A 19247-nucleotide genomic window follows, 5' to 3' on the forward strand; every position below is an offset into this window, starting at 1 on the left:
TTTTCTATAGGATAAGTATTCATAGTTTGAGCACCATAGAATATTTCTAAAAATGGTGCATTAACAAGATTTTTTCTAACATTTTTTTGGATTGTAATCAAATAATAAATCCACTTACCATTTGGAGCTAATATCTTAAAAAAGTATACCCATTTAGAAAATAATTTCATTTTTGATGGAAATGACTAAAATCAAGCGATTGTCATATTTATGATTTTTCAAATTTAAATTTGATAAAAGATAAAAATAAATAAATTATCCAAGTTTTGAAATTTTAGTTCTTGGTAAGAAAAGGCTAGAAATATCACGAGAATCATACTTGATCAAAAAACACAAATCAACTAGAGAAATATATCACTAGATCAAATTGAGTAGAGCACAGAAGATCAAAATCTCCACCATCAAAATTATCAAAAAAAAAAAAAAAACCCTCATCAAAATGGATATGCACAAATTTTGATCATACATCTTCTTCTTCTCCTCCTAGTAGTAGGAGGGAGTAGGGACCATAAACATGATTGATTTTCTGCATCGTGCAAGTAGTGGATATTTCTCCCCACTTGCCTAATAGAAATACATGGATGGCTCCTCCACATTGCCACAAATAATAATAAAATATAAGATGGACCCCCCATTCCCCAAAAATGAAGCCAGCAACAAACGAAAAGAAAGGTGGGAAAATCATTAGTAAAACTCCATTTTATCCATTACCACCTCAGACCCGCATCACCTCCACCTAATCTTATTCTATTCAGTATTCAAGACAACATTATAAACATCTACAGGCTAGTTTAAACTTCAACATACATGGAGAGGGTATTTTCAGTGGAGGATAACATTACTGAGCTTTTTTGGTCACCACCACCACCACCACCTGATGACTTGTCCAAAATGAACCGGTCTGAGTCTGAATGGGCTTTCGAAAGATTCCTTCAAGAAGCCTCTGCTGTAACCCTTGATGACAACACTTCTTCTAATTCTTCTGCTGATAAAACTGACGTTGTTCAAATCAAAGATCATGGTAATAGTAATAACAACGCTACAAGTAAGTGTTCCTTTAGTAATGGGACCTGTGCCACTGCTGCTTCCTCCTTTGCTGCTCCGGCGATTATTCCGGTGGAATCTGACGATTATCATGCGTTTTTGAAGAGTAAACTCAATTTGGCTTGTGCTGCTGTTGCTTTGACTCGGGTAAACTTTTTTTTTTAATTTAAATTGAGAATATACGTGTATATTTATGTATTTATATGTTTTTTGTGTGATTTTTCATGTGGGATTTTTAGTTTGTTGCTTAGCAAGTTAAAGAAAAGAAAAAAGATTGGATCTTGTAGGTATTCTTTTCTTCCTTGGTGGTTGTGTTTGATTAGTGAGAAAAAATTGGGAAAGGGAGTAAAGTATGGATTTTTTTTTGGCGTGTTTTAAAGTTCTTACCATGTTGTTTTAGTTTCTTGGTAATGGAAACATTAGTTTAATTAGTTAACTAGCTAATAGATTTGTTTTTCCTTTTATTTCTGAGAAAATTGAAGAAAGCTAAAAGGAAGTACATTTATGGGTGCTTTTGTTCTTAGTTCATTGGAAATGGAAAAGTTCGCTGGATTTAGTTCTTTTTTTTCTTAGAGGAGTTCAATAGCTGTACTAGGGAAATGCTGCTTGATGCTTGACTAAAACTGAAGCAAGGAATTCACTGGGAACGAGGAGGTTAGCACTTTTGAAATTACTTGAACATTAGGTTTCCATGGGTATGAAACAATAGAACAAAAGTTATTGTTGAAGCTAGGTATTAAGGTCTATTTTATGCTTCAGCGAGAGGAAGACAGGAAGTCCACAAATCATTTTAACCAATTGAACTGTCAGAATCATTGCCTGAATTATTGATTGCAAAGGGATTGTTAAAGCCACTTTTTTCCAGAATGGTGGAGGTCCCAAGTTAAGAACTTCAGCTTGGAAACTAATTTGGAATGGTGGAACTAAAGATTTTTGAAGCAACAGAACCTAAATGGTGTTTTGTGAATAACAAGGGTTAAGTGCTAGTTAGCTTATGTTAATTTGTATAGTAGCGCTATGTTTGGATAAAGCAAATGCCAAACATCCATACAATTTTGGTTCTTTATTCTTTAGTTATTTTCGGTTACTGTAAATATTTAAAAAGGTTTGTCATGGTTAATTGAATATGTTGCTCTTGTCAATAGGCATCTTTTGTAAAGCCTCTAGATTCTCCTGCCGCAGCTGAAAGTGGATCACAGGCTTCAAATACTTCACAATTGGGATCACATGCTCCTTCTAAAGGTTCAACTTCCTTTATTTGCCATTTCTATGCGTGTTGTTGTTCAAATGTACATATACCTATACCTTGTTGTTCAAATGTACATATACCTATACCTTTCTGGGAAATGTCCGCTTTCAATATAACAAGAAATTATTAGAGAGATTAGATATAGTGGTTTAAAAGCTACAAGAGCCGAGTCATTTTGATAGGGATAAACAACTCAGAATGGATAAACAAACTTAGCATGCCAACTTATTTTTCTGGACTACTAGATTCATTTAGCATGTAAATCAATCACGGAAGTCTAGTGATGTAGCCCATGTTAACAAGGGAAATGGGATTCCTGTGCACCTTAGAAAAGGGAGTTCTTAAATAACCTCAGAAAGAATTTTTAAAGAATCTTATGTAGGAAAGGGTTACTGCAATCTAGTATTACCTTGGAAGGGGCTTTTGCTCGATGATCCACTGTCTTGTCATTCCCTTATCTGGTCTCAAACTAGATGAGAATGCTTTAAAAACCAGTGTTAAGCCATTGCTTCTTGGAAGAAGGTAGTGACAGGCTACCAGCATATAAGGGAATCTGGCTGCAGGAACCTGAAACCCAAGTGATATGATGAGCTTACACATAAGATAAATCTGGCTGATGGGAAAGTGAAGGAGAAAGAGAGGTATCATGAAGTGAAGGAAATTAGAAGGTCATTTCCCCATATCCCTAACTAAGGCTTCTTTGATGAAAAAATTAATGTTATCAGTTCATTTGACAAAAATGTTAGTAGCTCCAAGTAGGAAATTTGAAAAGGTGTTCTGAATAGTCTTGCATTGTTCCCTGGCTAAAAATATGGCAAAACTTGAATCATCTAGCCATAATTGATATGTTTGCATTTTGATGTTATGATCAGCATATGTTGCCTAATCCTAAATCCTAAACATGTTCTTTTCTCTTTCACCCGCAGCGGACCTCTCCACCAAGTTGGTGTAAGGTTTTGCATACTCCCATAAAGCACTTGTACTGTTGCTCTTTTAGTTATTTCCCTTTTTAATTACCTATGCAGGAGCTGGATATGATTTACCGATATCCCAAGATAAAGATGCTAATGAGCCTCTTGGAACTCCCTCCTTACCTTCCATGCAAAGGAAATCTGCAGTTACTGTGAAGCCAACAACTAGTGTATCATCCAGAGAACTGTCAGAGGATGATGAAAATGAAGCAGAAACTGAATTAACTGAAAATATGCAACCTGCTGATGCAAAGCGTGTAAGGAGGTAACTACTTCTGTGCTTTTCTGATTGTTAGTATTATAGGTTTGCTGCTTGTAGATTGAAATATAAATTATTCTTCATAAATTGGGAAATTCATGTTTCTACCATCTGATATGTAATAAACACTTTCACCGCAAGACCACATGTTCCAGATGCAACTTTTAGTGGATAGCAATTGTTTTGTTTTGTTACCGTACTCTGGTCCAGCAATGTGTGATTGGTATGCCAGAGAGATCAAGAGTTTTCAGTCAGTTTATGCGGAACAAGCATATTCCATTCCCTTTCAGATAACAGTTCATAAAACATCAGTTTACTGTAATTTTTTGAACTCTATCTATTGCATTTAGGATTAGATTCATCAAAGAGACAGCCAACTGAAACACGGGCATGTGTGCAAGAACAAATTGCTTAATGGAAAACAGCTGTTAGCATATTTGATGAAGGATCAGAAACTTGAGCACATTTTTTTTTTGTTCTAATTTGTGGACACTGGTGGATCAGTTTATATTCATCTGATTTTTCTGCTATTGGTTCCATTCCCTTCCATGGAATCATGCGGGTATGTTTTTTTTTCCAGAATGCTTTCAAATAGAGAGTCAGCTCGGCGATCAAGAAGTAGAAAGCAGGCCCATTTGACTGAGCTTGAGACACAGGTCTGGTTCTTTTAACTGCCTGCTTGCCTTTTTGTTTTTCCTCTTCTACAGAAATCCTTAACATTTTTCTTTTCAGGTTGCTCAATTGAGGGTTGAAAATTCATCTCTACTGAAGAGCCTCACTGACATAAGTCAGAAGTACAATGAGTCAGCTGTTGACAACAGAGTTTTAAAAGCTGATGTTGAAACACTGAGAGCGAAGGTAACTCCTTTAACTGGTTTGTCTTTAAACTTAAGAGTATACAACAAGATATCTACATAGCAATGGCAAGGCTTTCACCTCCACTGCCCAGCTAAATACATGCCAGTGCATGTGTAGTGAAACTACAATCACTATATCAAGAGAACAAAATCTAGTGATTCTAGCGACATGCACTGGCATGTAAGTACATAAAAGGGGAGAGATTTTGGTGTACAATGGGAGGCAGAAAACTGACTCTTTTTTTTTTCATTTGGTGATTGCATGCATATCCAGGTGAAGATGGCTGAAGAGACAGTCAAAAGATTTACTGGGTTGAACACTATGTTCCATGCCTTGCCTGATATATCCACAATGAGTATGTCATCATTTGATGGAAGCCCCTCTGACACTGCAGATGCTGCTGTTCCTGTAAAGGATGACCCAAAGCATCACTTTTATAAAGCTCCAAACAATCCTATAACAACTCATGACTCCAGGCCCAGAGGCAATAATGTGTTGGCAGATATATCTTCAGTTGAAAATGTGCAGCCAAATCCTGTACCAGCAGCAGGAGTATCAGGGAACAAGATGGGGCGAACACCTTCCTTGCAGCGAGTAGCTAGCTTGGAGCATTTGCAGAAACGGATTCGTGGGGGTGCAAGTCCTTGCGGGCCCCAGTCCAATGGGGAGCAGGCAAAATGATCCCCGAGTGTGAAGATTTTATTGACAGATTTGGAGAAGACGTTTGCATTCCAGTATGATTTTTTGTTTAACTGTATGTAAAGGTTCTATTCCTTAACTACATGTTGAATCGAACAGCTATTTTTGACCGCAACTTACAATGCGAAATCTTGCTGTATAGAACAATCTTATCAATTTAGTTGTCAACTTTTTACAATGCTGTTGTTTGTCAGAGGCTTTCTTGCACCTCTGTGAATGGTTTGTTCCTCTCCATGAATAGGAGCATAAGATATAGAGTTGCCACAGATTAATCAATAGCAAGGATACCATGAATAGCATCCATGCTCTCCGGCGAGGTGAACGAGCTTTGTTCGTTTCGGCCTGTCCACTTCTACCACCTCAAATTGTATTCTGAGAGCAAGACACGTTTACAAAAACATCCTTTTCTCATCACGTGCTTTGTCTAAATAAATAAACCATATTAGCTATTAGTCTTTGCAAAGACAAAGCAAATGAATTTCGATGCGGAACATTTGAGGTAACTTCAAACAAGGGTTAGGGTTCGGGAAGTCAGACAAGACATGACGAGTTTGGTCTCATCTGGATTGAGGCAGCAATCCATCTCTACAATTTGTCATTCTTATCCAATTGTGTTTTTGAAATATTTTAAGTTTTTTTAGTTTTAGATTAATTTTTTTATATATTTTTGAATAATTTTAATATATTAATATTAAAAATAAAAAAATATTTTAATACTATTTATAAAAAAAAAAAACTACTTTTACACGCTTCCAAACAAACCCTTCTTACAATTCCAAAGTAAGTGGAACTCTTGTTTTTTTTCTTTTTCCCGCCCTCTTTTCCGAATAACATTTCCAAAAAATATAAAAAAGGCAGTCACAATGTCGCTGACACCTCATCAATGTTAACAGCTGTGGTCACACGTTAAAATAATTTTAAAGGAAACAACTATCACTGGCCTCACTTGTGACCTGGTGGCATATGTAGATTATTGCTCAGGTCATGAGTTCGAGGGCTGGTAGAGAGGGAAGAAGAAACTGAAGAAAATGATAATTAAAAGGAGGTATTCTAAAATACCTTTTTTACCCTTCTTATTTCAATTAAAAAAAAAAACATTTGTTTAATTATGAAATATGTTAATTATTACTGGTTGCAATATTTTCAAATATCTTTATGCAAAAATAAAGCTATCGTATTTAGTTAAAACTTGTTTGTTTTAAAAACATTTTATAAAAAAATTAATTTTTTATTCATTTTAAATTATTTTTTCTTGTATTTTCATATCGTTTTAATATGTTGATATTAACTTGTCCTAAAAACGAGGGGTTATTAGAAAATGTGAAAATACAATAAAATATTTTTTTATTTTTTAAAAATTATTTTTAAATCAACACATCAAACTAATTTGAAAGCATTAAATTTTTTTAATTTAAAGCAAAAAAAATAAAAAATTTAAATTTTTAAATTTTTTCAAAAAAAATTTTAAAACACAAAAACAAATGGATCTTCAATCTTCAAGTTTTGCAAATAAGACTCAACAACACATTGATATTATTTCTTTTTGCGTTTCAAAAAATGTTTTTGAAAAAAATTAATTTGTTTTAATGTTTTCTTTACTTCAAATTAGTATTTATTTAATGTTTTCATATTATTTTGATGTGCCAATACCAAAAATAATTTTTTAAAAATAAATAAAAATTTATTTAAATATATTTAAAAAAAATACTTTAAAAAAAAATCATTACCACCTAATTTTCCTCCTCATTGTATGTTAAAACTACCAACAAGTAACTATCTAGGTGGTGGCCCAGTGGTAAGAACTTGGAATCAAGAGGTTTGCTTCCTCCGTGGTCTCAGGTTCGAGCCCTGTGGTTGCTCATATGATAGCCACTGGAGGCTTACATGATCGTTAACTTCAGGGCCCGTGGGATTAGTCGAGGTACGCGCAAGCTAGCCCGGACACCCACGTTAAACTAAAAAAAAAAAAAAAACCTACCAACAAGTGAACCGCATAAAGCTCTCCGATCTGCCTAATGTGAGGACATTGTCATGACTCATCTATATAATTTTAATTCTATGCAAAAAATAATACAGTTAACCACTAGCTAGCCAAAAATAAAAGAGAAGAAAAGGGTTTAGACTTTTCAGTGCAAACTCATATTAATCAGAGCAATTACAGTAATGACCAAGTCTTTAGTTTAATGGAAGTAAGTTTTATAATCTCCCAAGGGCTTATTCTCTACATTTTAGATAGTACAGTAAAAGGGAACCAACCAGCTACTCCTTAGGCTTTGTATTCCAAAAGCACATATCGCCTTCACCCAGCATTTGCACTTGCAACGTTCTTCACTGGAAGAACTCCATTCATATTGCAAAGATACTCAAAGGAATGCTTCGAAGTAGATGTTTTTGGGAAGTATACATTAGTTATTGGCAATCTAAACAACTATACCATACAACAAGATTCACTCGTCAAAACTTTCCATCATATAAAATATTTGTTTTCTCAAAACCATCAGCAGTTAGACTTACCCTCGTCACAGGAAGCTTCATCAAGCATGTCAAGAAATCCTTTTTGTGCAGTCCCTTGGAATGCAGAAGCATCCAAACGGAACCCATATGTAGATGCTGCTTCAAATTTTGTCCAAAGTTCCTTCTTCAGCGTATTCTCACCAGGACGCTTCCCTGTCCTTATTGTGCTTTCAGGCTCCTTCCATAAAGGAGTGCTTTCTATTATTAGCTTTGAGACGCCACATACAGGTCCTGTTGGAAAAGAGGAACTTATGATTATGATAGTGTTCAACATACTATCAGAGTTGACAAAGAACATTAAGAAAATGAATGGATACCTCCATTGCAAGGTTTCTTGATTTGATGACAACCTCCTTGAAAATCACATTCTTTTGAAAGAGTAGAATACGTTTGCTGATTCAAAACAGGAGCATGGACTTTCAAGTGGTGATCAGCAACATGGATGTCCAATGATTTCTCAACAGGTGGCTCCAAAACAATACAAGTTTTAGGAGGTGAAAAGGACCAGTTTGGAGATGACTCTAGATCTTTAATTCCCATTCTAGATTTATAAGCTCGTTGTATCCCTAAGAGCTCTGGGTACTTCAAAGTCAGATCCTCAGAACCTTCACTGCCGGAGGATTCAGAAATGTGTGAATGAATACCAACAGGAAATGGCGTGGACTTCCGCAACCTATAATTGCCTTTATGAGAGGACTGAGAGATGGCTTCGAGCAACACACAAGATTTTGGAGGAGACATGTTTAAGCATGGGGTCATAGCAACAAAGTGGTTTTGTTTTGAAAACATCGGGGAAGAAAGACACTCAAGTTTTCCTTCAGTTGCAACGGGATCAGAAGGCTTACTTGTGATCGGTTTTGTTGCCATGTCTTCATGCAAATCTTCATTTCCATCTCCAAAAATAGTAGAAGTTGATGGTGGCTCAACAGCAGGATTTAAGGAAATCTTTTCAAATACTGATTTAGGCAAGTCTTGACATCTAGAAGATAGTGTTTTTGGCATAGGAAGGGGTGTTAGCAGAAATAGTTGCCTACCTCTCTCAACATTGCAGCCAGCTCGCCAGGATACAAGGGGAGAAGGAGAGATAAGCGAATCCATGTTGGTTTTTTCTGGGCTGTCAACATCAAAGCTTCCATCTTCATTTATTTCAGAAACAGTTTTATGCGGTAATTGATTTTCAGGCTCCACAAAATGACTGGAAAGAACCTTCTGAAACCTAGGGACCCATGGCTGCAATAATTGAACATGATACCTATATCATTTGCACAACAGTGTATGCAAGGGATGTAAAATACGGAGAAAGAAAATGGTAGAGTAGTAACCTTTAAAGAAGAAAGCATATTGGACAAGACATGCATAAAAGATTCAATTTCTTGTCTTCCCTCTTTGCTTGTGGCCTTCAATTTAAATGCTTGCGCAACAAGTTCATCTATCTGTAATTTGATAGATTAATAATGCATGAGACAGCTACAAATTAAACATGAAACTAAAATAAGTTAACAAAAGAGGATGTTATATATCCTAAGCCAAAATGCAAAACAAATTACACACAAACACAGAGTAAATCTTAAAATTATGAAACAAAATGAGAATAAGAACTCTATCTCAATTCTCGAAGGATGACATCATGTCAGTAACAATTGGCAATCAATCACTAAAGAATCTAAAACAACCCGCCACTAAACAATCCTGTCGAATTCCTTCAGCATTGCAGCATACAGATACAGTACCACATTGAACATGTTCAATAATATCTGCTGAAAATAAACTTTGACACATCTCAAAAGTGAAGAAGCTAGCAATTGAAATCAGCAAACTAAGTGTAACCAAAACATATCCCACTACAGTGTGTAACCGAATTAATTAAATTACCAATAAGATTTAACTAAACCCTTCTTGGTGATGCGTAAAGATTTGCTTGGAGCTGGCTGAAACGTACAAGATAATAGAAAACACATGCTCCAATCCTCCTCTTTCGAGGTTCATGATTGAAAAAAAGTGCACCCTTCATCCATTAAAGGTTCCCTAAAACCTGCCTCAACTATCATGGTAAAATCGCACTAAGCTTATTGAAGCTTCTTGGTTTCAGAATCAAAAATTTCTTTATTGGGTTACATATATACTTGACAAAATAAAGAAATCACTAGACAGATCAAAATCATCCAATTAATCAAGAAATTTGAATTCTCTCTGAGTTTCATCAGATACAATTAAAAACCAAAACTTTCTCCATAAACAAAATGTAGTAAATGGAAGATTTGGTCTTAAATGGAGAAGTAAGTACCTGGCGAGTGAGAGACGAGAGATCAGAATGGACAAGCAAGAGGCGATCGAGACAGTCATCGTCTTGGTGTTGTTGTTGTTGTTGTTGTTGTTCTTGAACCCTAACAACACTTTGTTTATCACCGATTTCCTTGGCTGTCATTGATATTTTCTTGGGGTTCACAGATTTCAAGAATCTTCCATTGTTATTTGATAAGTCTTTCAGTGGCTTCCTCTCCGATGATTTTGATGCTATTGAGACCTGATGAGACTGCTTCATCTCTTTATTGATTCTGATAAACAAACAAAGAATCGCTATTCAATAAGCCACCGTCAAATTAGGGTTCTTAGAATAGATGTTTTTTTTTTTTCAAGGATGGAGACTAAGATGGCGTTTGGTGTGGAGAGTTTTGAAATTCAAATCTCAACGGTAACAGAGGAATAAACACCATCATCAATAAATGGTTTATTTATAAATTACAATTTCCAACTTGGTTCTTAAACCGGCTTGACTTGATGAGTTATGCGGAAAACACTCGGCATCATCCAGGATGGATTTTTAATTGCTCATGAAAAACATTGACCCGGTTAAGTCGATTGGGTTTTTAGTGACCCGGTCAAATCAAGTTGGGTGTTTGGAAGTATGGTAGCGATTGCTTTTTAAAGTGTTTTTCATTCCAAAACATATTAAAATAATATTTTTTATTTAAAAAAAATTATTTTTAACATTATCACATTAAAATGATCCAAAAACATAAAAAAATATATTAATTTAAAGTAAAAAATAAAATAAAAAATTTTTAAATTTTTTCAGAAGCATTTTTGGAGCATGACCTATACCGGGTTTTATTTCAAATCATTTTTTACATTAATTCATCTAAACTTGAATGACTTGGTATGTTGGCCCGTGACTTAAACAAATCAGTCTAAAATTATCCGAGTCGAAATCAAGATATTAAAAAAATGAAATAATATTTTTTTATTTTTTAACAAAAATAATAATTCATGTTGACTTGGTGAATTATGAATTGAATAGACATCCTATAACTCAGTTCCAAACCAGATCAGATTCTAGGCTAGATGTAATAGTTATAAGGTCAACACTTAGAGATTAGTGCATTTGTTTTTTTATGTAGTTTTTAAGGTTGTGATTTGAAAAAAAAATAAGTTTTTAAAAAGTATAGTTAGGTGTTGTTAGTTGGATTTACACGTGTTTGGTAAAAATTGTGGTTAGGATTTATGTACAGCAAAAAACATGTATAAAATATTTGGTAGTTGTGTAGTTGCAGTTACTTTTCAAAATGTTTTTTACCTGAAAATACATCAAAATAATTATTTTTATTTTAAAAAAATTATTTTTGATATCAGCGCATCAAAATAATCTGAAAATAAAAAAAATATTAATTTGAAGTAAAAAAAATAATTTTTTTCAAAAGCGCTTTTGAAATGCAAAAACAAATAGAGTTTTACAAAACTCAGTTATAAAAGCATGTAAAAACTGCTTTTTAAAAACTGTATTTTAAATTTAATTTTTTAATGAATTTTATAATAAGAAAAATATAATTTAATACGTTATCAAATACTGTATTTTTTTGCACCGAAAACGCAGAAACTCAAAGTAAACAAATTCTTGGCTATGCCCAATGGGCACCAAGTCGCGTGCTTAGTGTTGAGCCTAGGTGCAATGCTTGGGTCAAAAAAACATGTAAAGTAAGTGAGTTTGGTGTTATATACAGGCCGAAAGAGCCTGACCCAAATTTGTTTTGGAATTTTTTAGGGGTAGTTTTAGATCTTTCAATTTAGTTAAATTTACTTGAGTACTTCTTCCACAGTGATGAACTGAAAATTATACAGAGAAAATTAAATAAAGATGTGAAAATGAAGATTTAATGGGAGTATACATTTGTTTTCACATTATATGAATTAATTCATTCTTCTTGATTTTGAAAGCAAGCAGAGGACCAATATGGAATTTCTTTGTTGGAACAAAATATGATTCATCAAAACCCAATTCAACAATTTTACTATATTGTTTATATAATTTGAAATGCGAGAACTGGCACCAGCCGCCCTCGTAGCTCAGTGGCTTGTCTGTCATTCGCATCCCACACATCAAGGGTTCAAAGGCTGGTAGATGATGATGATGATGGATATACGCTAATTAATTATTGATCAGCACAGGTATTCTAAAATACCTTTTTTAAAAAAAAATTAAGTATTTTTGAGATATTATAATGAAATGAGAAGAAAGAAGCTTACAAGGATAGATGAAAAAAGGAGACCCCCACTAAGATGTCTATTGCATTTATACCATCCCATGACCATTATTACGGTGAATATTTTTATATTTTTAGTTATCATTATAGAAATAAAAAATAAAAATTATTGAGGAAAGCTTTGACAGAGTTTAGCCATCAGAATCCATGGTGTTTTTAGACCAAGCAAAAAAAAATATATATATTAATAAACAAAATATCAAAATAAAAACTCTTATTCATATCATGTAAAATCGTTTGTTTTCACATGATATTTGTGAACATCAAAATTAGATTATTTAATATTAAAATTAAAATACATATTAATTGGAGTTTTAAATTTAATAACTTCAAACTCAGTTTTTATATTAAATGATTGTTTATCAAGATTACAAGTTTGTCATGCTAACCCGAATAAATTTATTCAATTATTCTTTTACAGGATAGTAATCAATTCATTGTTCTTGATTAAAAGCAAGTAGAGGACCAATATGGAAATGCTTCGTTGGAACAAAATATGATTTATTAAAAACTTGAAACAAAAAAATCAACTGTTTTTCTTTTATCTTGTTTATATACTTTGAAATGTGAATCCCGTCACCAGCCGCCCTCGTAGCTTGTTGGCCTGTGCCATGCACTTGCCACACATCGAGGGTTCAAAGGCTGGTGGATGAAGATGATGATGATGGAGGCCATTGATTACTTAATTATATTGATAAATGGAGGTATTCTAAAATACCTTTTCTTTTAAATCTTTCCTAGACGGTCAATTAATTTTTTTGTATTTTTTAGATATTACAGTGAAATGAGAAGAAGAAAAATAAATTTTATATATTATTTTTTAAAATTATTTTTGATATCAGCATATCAAAACGATTTAAAAATATAAATTTATTTTAATTTAAAATTTTAAAAAATATTATTTAGAATATAGTTCCAAACTATCTCTAAAAAAATAGATAACATATTAAATTAAAAAAAGATAATATCGATCCAATTATATCATTATACAAAGTCCTATACAAACCTCTATAAAAATAACTTCTAGTCCAGCCAAAACTCGCTAAGATTAGGATTGCACCAAGTGCAGGAAGGGAGAGATGTTTTGGACTTTGTAATTTAAGTGAACTAGTTTGAGTCAACAATAAACTGAGAATTATCTATCAGAAAAGAAATAGCTGAAAATGGATTATACATTATTTTCACATAATCGTTCTTGATTTCGAAAGCAGGCACAGTTTGCCGGACAAGGTGGGATTCATTGAAGCCTCAAGCTAATGAACTGTTCTTTCTGGACAGCACAAAGAGATTAAAAAGAAGAATCAAGAACCACCGCCGGTCTGCCTTGTAGCCTGGTGGTTTGAGTTACACACGCTCAATCCTAAAGGTTATGGGTTCGAGGCCGGCACAAAGAGAAGGAAAAGGAAACCATATATACTTCGAAAAGAGGTATTCTAAAATACCTTTTTGCCGGCCCCCAAAACACATCTTGCAACCAGCCAGTCCACCATGTGCTTGCAGACTGAAAATGATAGTACTGAGGAAGCAAGATTACCATGTAGTCTATCAAGGAATCTGATGAGATTAACTCTTTGTCAATTCAACCGCAGCTGTTACCATGATAAGTGTCAGATTTTATGTTCTTCGTAATCATAGGATTAGTTTGAAATATTGCTATTAATTTTGATTGTAATTATCTTTCTGTTACACATATTTGAACTCCTGCAATTAAGGTTCCTAGACTGTATAAATGTTACAACAGATGAATAAGAAATTGTGTGTTGCATTACATAATATTGCAGTGTTAAAGTTTTTATATGGTATCAGAGCTGAAAAATCTCTAACGAGTATTCATCCCTTCTACTATTCTTCTACTGCTTCCTGCAAATGGCAACTACCACTGCACCTTCCATCGATTCAACACATTCACCTAGGGGTGAGCAAAAAAACCGAAAAACCAATTAAACCGAGAAAACCAGAAAAAAAATAACCGAAAAAACCGAACCGAAAAAAAAACCGATTAAACCGATTAGATATTTTAAAAAACCGGCCAGTTCGGTTCGATTTCGGTTTGATAAGCCTGAAACCGAAAAAACCGAACCGAACCGGTTCAGTAAAAAAAAAAAACTATAAAAGCCATTTCTAAACTTTTAAGTTTTAACCCTAGCATTCCCTTGCATCCAGCCGCCGCCCCCCCCCAGCCCTCAAATCTAAACCTCTCTCTCAAATCTCTCAAATCTTCTCACATCTAAACCTCTCTTCTCAAATCTTCTCAAATCTAAACTTTTAACCCTAGCATTCCCTTGCATCCAGCCGCCCCCCCAGCCATCAAATCTAAACCTCTCTCTCAAATCTCTCAAATCTTCTCAAATCTAAACCTCTCTCACTCTCGACCTGATAAAAAATTAATTCTCCATCACTTTACAAAACTTCATGGCCAGATCTAGACTTCTAGTCATCTAACAAAACTTCAACAAGGCTTCAATCTTCATCTTCAAATCTAACGACCCAGGGACTGGTTTAGTGTATGCTTCAAATCTTCATCTTCACGGCTTCAATGTTCGTTTCCTCTCATCGCGGTTTTGGGTCCCTTTTTTTTTTTTCTTTTTTAAGGTTGACACAGCTCCTGATGTAATTCCTGCTAAGGTCGTTTAGTTTCTTTCATAACCATTTTGTAATGCGTGGAGACTGATTTTATGGTTACTGAAGATGGATTTAGAATAATGGAATGGTTCTTTGCTGTATTTTATCTGCTTGCAGTTACACATGTTTGAGATTTGTTGTTTGTTGAGTAATTGGACTTCTGAAATTGTAGGGTTTGTACTTTGTAGGGAAGAACAAGAGGGAAGCTGGAGAAGCTATAGAGAAGATTGTTAAAAAAAACCCGGTCGGTTTGAATATAGGTTTTTCCGGTTTTTATGTTAAAAAAACCGAACCGAACCGAAATTAATCGGTTTGAACCGGTTTTCGGTTCGGTTCGGTTCAAAAAATTAAAAAAAAATAAAATCGGTTTGGTTGTTTATTTTGGTTCAAAACCGGACCGAACCGGAAATGCTCAGCCCTACATTCACCCATTATCACAATCAATGCTGCCACAACCATCAATGAAAAACTTATTCCCTCTACCTTTTCTCAGTGGCGTGCTCAATTTGAAGCCTTACTCATTGGCTATGATCTTATTGATTTTGTAACAGGTATACACAAATGTCCTGCTATTGATGCACAAAACTTCACTGCATCCAAAGCTACGAATTCCCACTGGATTCGCCAAGATAAGCTTATTCTACATGCTATTCTTGCCTCCACCTCCACCACTATTACCCCTCTCCTCTCTGCCTACAAAACATCAAATGAGGCCTGGACAACACTTACCCGTTTGTATGCAGGCAAATCCAGAACGCGTGTGATGCAGCTTAAGGAAGACTTGACCTTGAGCACTTGTGGGTCTCGTCCAGTTACTGAATTTCTTCAAGGAATTAAGTAATTGCTGATGAACTAGCTGTCATCGATAATCCCGTTTCAGATGATGATCTAACTCTATACATACTCAATGGATTGGGTATTGAATTCAGAGAAATTGCGGCACCCATTCGTGCCCATGAAACGTCTCTGAAATTTGAAGAGATTCATGACCTTTTTGTTAGTCATGAGAATTATCTTCGGCGGCTGGAGCAACAATCTGCCAATTCATTTGTTCCCACTGCTAATTATTCTAATCGTTGGACCCCTCAGTTGGCTTCCAATTCTAGACAGTCCAAATGGCGTCCCCCGGTTTCTTTTTCTACTCCACGTGGACATAATGGGACTCATCGAAATGAGTCTTTCAATTCGGGTCACATGAGGTTTAAACCCAAATGTCAATGGTGTGATCAACTGGGTCATACAGCAAAACAATGCCAAAAAATGTCTGCCTATGATTTCTCTGCAAATTGTGCAGCTTCTTCCCAACCCAAAAATCACAAGTGGCTAGTTGACTCAGCAGCATCTCACAATATGACCACTGATCTCTCCAATTTGACGATTAATTATGAATATGATGGTACTGATGAAGTGGTAATTGGGGATGGATCAGGTTTGCTTGTGTCTCATATTGAGTCGTTATCTCTAAAAACATCCAATCATGTCTTTCATTTACGTGACACTCTTTGCGTTCCAACCATTCATAAAAATCTTATATCTGTTTATCATTTTACCAATCATAACAATGTTTACATTGAATTTCATCCTACTTATTTTTTGGTGAAGGATCGGATCACGGGGGCGCTCCTACTCAAGGGCGACTGTGAAGATGGAGTGTATCCATTTCCAAAGCAGCTACCATCCATTAAGACAAATATTATTGCCTATGTTCATGAACGTTCAACATTTGATAGATGGCACAAACGTCTTGGTCATCCATCACCCAAATTGGTTAATCATCTCATTCATGCCTTTTCTTTACCCACCAATAAAACTGGCAGTTCTTCTTTGTGTACTTCATGCTCTCAAAACAAAGCTCATCATCAATCATTTAGTACTCATGGTCTTACCAGCACTACTCCACTTGAACTGATTTACACGGATGTTTGGGGCCCATCTCATGATCTTGGAATTAATGGATTTAAATATTATGTTATTTTTGTTGACCATTATACCAAATATATTTGGCTTTATCCCATGACTCATAAATCCAATGTTCAAACTATTTTTCCCCAATTTCGCAATCTTGTGGAAAATCGTTTCAACACAAAAATAAAAAGTCTCTATTCTGATAATGGTGGGGAATATGTTGGTCTAAAAAATTGTCTTTCAGTGCATGGCATTAGTCACTACACTACTGCCCCTCACACCCCTCAACAAAATGGTGTGTCTGAGAGGCGACATCGCCATCTCGTTGAAACCGGTCTTACCTTGCTCACCGATGCTCACATGCCTCTAAAATACTAGCTCTATGCATTTCAAACTGCTGCCTATCTTATCAATCGCATGCCCACTGCCACCTTGAATAATCAGTCTCCATTTGCAAAATTATTCAATCAAAGACCCAACTATCTCAAACTCAAACAATTTGGTTGTCTCTGTTATCCATTAACCCGACCATACAATAAACACAAACTTGAGCCGAAATCAAAATCATGCATATTCATGGGTTATAGTTTATCCCAAAATGCTTATTTGTGCTTTGAGCAAACTACCAAAAAAATCTTTACATCCCGCCACGTCATTTTTCATGAGAGCACTTTCCCCTTTAAACAGCCCGGTCACAACAGTGATCCTTCTTCTCCATCAGTTGAGCAGTGCTCTTCTGTGCCACTCTCATTATCCAAGCTACCGTTTGATTCACCTAGTCCCAGCACTTCTCTGGATGTGGGTACTGAAGTCTTGCAATCGTTTGAGCGTGGGTCTTCCTCTGCACCGTCTCCTCTCCAGGTAAGTAATTCCACTTCACCTCTGCTTTTAAATCCCAGTCCTTCCCTTGAAATCTCTGCTTCCATTGTCCCTGCAAATGCTACTGTGAGAATGCATCGTATGACTACTAGGTCCATGAATGACATTTATAAACCTAAGAAATCTTTTCTTGTTACTAAACACCCCATTCCATCATCCTTAGAACCCACTACCGTCACTGCTGCACTCACTGATTCTAGATGGCGTGAGGCCATGTCTTCCGAATTAACTGCTTTAATGCGTCATAATACCTGGCAATTGGTGCCTCCTCCAACTGATTGTAATATTATTGGTTGTAAATGGGTATTTCGGGTGAAACGGCATGCTAATGGGTCTGTTGATCGGTTCAAAGCCAAACTAGTGGCCAAAGGGTTCAATCAGCGACCTGGACTGGATTACAAAGAAACATTTAGTCCTGTTGTTAAGTCGGTCACTATACACACTGTTTTGACTATCGCTGTGATGCAGGGTTGGACTTTGCGACAGTTGGATGTTAATAATGCATTCCTTCATGGTCATCTCACCGAAACAGTATATATGAAACAACCTCCTGGCTTCATGAATTCTAAACATCCTGACTATGTTTGCTGCCTCACCAAGGCTATCTATGGCCTAAAACAGGCACCCCGTGCCTGGTATTGTGCCCTTAAGCATGCCTTGACAGAATTTGGTTTTCTAAATTCTAAATCCGATTCATCTCTGTTTGTGTTTCATACTGGTTCTACACTTACCTATTGTCTGGTATATGTGGATGATCTAATTATCACAGGCAATAACACAACTTTTGTTGCAAGTATTGTTGATCATCTTGGCAGGAAATTTTCCATCAAAGACTTGGGGTCATTGCATTTCTTTCTTGGTGTTGAGGTCATTCCTACTGCAGCTGGCTTATTTCTATCTCAGCACAAATATATCCGAGATTTACTTGCAAAAACTAGTATGGATGGTGCTCGCGATGTTGCCACACCTCTCTCACCTTCGGTTCCTTTACAATTAGATGATGGCTCTTCATCTGTTGACTCCACTGAATATTGTCAAGTTATTGGAGCTTTGCAATACTTGTCCCTCACACGTCCTGATATCAGTTTTGCTGTCAATAAACTATCTCAGTTTATGCATCATCCCAAGCAGACTCATTGGACAACTACAAAAAGACTGTTGCGTTATCTGAAGAACACAATCTTTCATGGAGTTACTATCAGCAAAACATCAAGCAGCACATTAACTTGCTTCTCGGATGCTGATTGGGCTGGAAGTCTAGATGACCGGAAATCTACTTCAGCTTATCTGCTATTTCTTGGTAACACACCAATTTCCTGGAGTTCTAAAAAGCAACGTGCTATCGCACGATCGTCAACTGAAGCTGAATATAGGGCCTTGGCAACGGCTGCTGCTGAGAGTGTGTGGTTGCTATCTCTACTCCAAGAACTTAAGTTTTGTCTATCACAACCGCCTTTACTCCTATGTGATAATTTGGGAGCAACACACCTCAGTTTCAATCATGTCCAGCACTCCAGGATGAAACATATACAGATTGATATTCGCTTTGTGAGAGATTTGGTTGCGAAAAAAATTCTTAATGTTCACACGACTCATCAGCTAGCGGATCTGTTTACTAAGCCTCTCTCCCGGCAACAAACAGAATTCTTACAAGACAAGATCGGCCTATCCGATGGTAGCCCGTTCTTGCAGGGGTGTATCAAGGAATC

At 35.7% G+C, this 19247-nt stretch overlaps 2 protein-coding genes across 3 annotated transcripts; one reads left to right on the top strand and one right to left on the bottom strand.

Moving 5' to 3' along the window:
* The first annotated feature begins 688 nt into the window (after window positions 1-688).
* On the top strand, window positions 689-5258 carry LOC7474606 (light-inducible protein CPRF2). Its single transcript, XM_024583761.2, has 6 exons — window positions 689-1191; window positions 2190-2286; window positions 3319-3529; window positions 4104-4179; window positions 4256-4381; window positions 4655-5258. Exons 1-6 carry the CDS (start codon window positions 808-810, stop codon window positions 5060-5062), a joined length of 1302 nt encoding a protein of 433 aa, XP_024439529.2. The 5' UTR covers window positions 689-807; the 3' UTR covers window positions 5063-5258.
* A 1920-nt stretch (window positions 5259-7178) lies between these two features.
* On the bottom strand, window positions 7179-10372 carry LOC7487669 (uncharacterized). Of its 2 annotated transcripts, XM_024583758.2 has the most exons (5): window positions 9879-10372; window positions 8917-9027; window positions 7912-8824; window positions 7595-7825; window positions 7179-7508 (listed from the first exon to the last, which is right to left on the bottom strand). In XM_024583758.2, exons 1-5 carry the CDS (start codon window positions 10134-10136, stop codon window positions 7501-7503), a joined length of 1521 nt encoding a protein of 506 aa, XP_024439526.2. In that variant the 5' UTR covers window positions 10137-10372; the 3' UTR covers window positions 7179-7500. The 2 variants fall into 2 exon arrangements, with proteins under 2 accessions (XP_024439526.2, XP_024439525.2); XM_024583757.2 differs by having other exon boundaries at window positions 7179-7825; window positions 9879-10371.
* Window positions 10373-19247: the final 8875 nt, after the last annotated feature.

The sequence above is a fragment of the Populus trichocarpa genome, chromosome 13 (genome assembly GCF_000002775.5).
Source record: "Populus trichocarpa isolate Nisqually-1 chromosome 13, P.trichocarpa_v4.1, whole genome shotgun sequence".
In the NCBI taxonomy this organism is placed as follows: Eukaryota; Viridiplantae; Streptophyta; class Magnoliopsida; order Malpighiales; family Salicaceae; genus Populus; species Populus trichocarpa.

Bases quoted from the DNA above. Each gene is read 5' to 3' on its own strand.
- LOC7487669 (XM_024583757.2), bottom strand. From the start codon at position 10,136: ATGAAGCAGTCTCATCAGGTCTCAATAGCATCAAAATCATCGGAGAGG. The intron at 9,028-9,878 runs GTACTTACTTCT...ATCAAATTACAG, and splicing joins TCTCGTCTCTCACTCGCCAG to ATAGATGAACTTGTTGCGCA. The intron at 7,826-7,911 runs GTATCCATTCAT...CTTTTCCAACAG, and splicing joins CAAGAAACCTTGCAATGGAG to GACCTGTATGTGGCGTCTCA.
- LOC7474606 (XM_024583761.2), top strand. From the start codon at position 808: ATGGAGAGGGTATTTTCAGTGGAGGATAACATTACTGAGCTTTTTTGG. The intron at 2,287-3,318 runs GTTCAACTTCCT...TTACCTATGCAG, and splicing joins ATCACATGCTCCTTCTAAAG to GAGCTGGATATGATTTACCG. The intron at 4,382-4,654 runs GTAACTCCTTTA...ATGCATATCCAG, and splicing joins TTGAAACACTGAGAGCGAAG to GTGAAGATGGCTGAAGAGAC.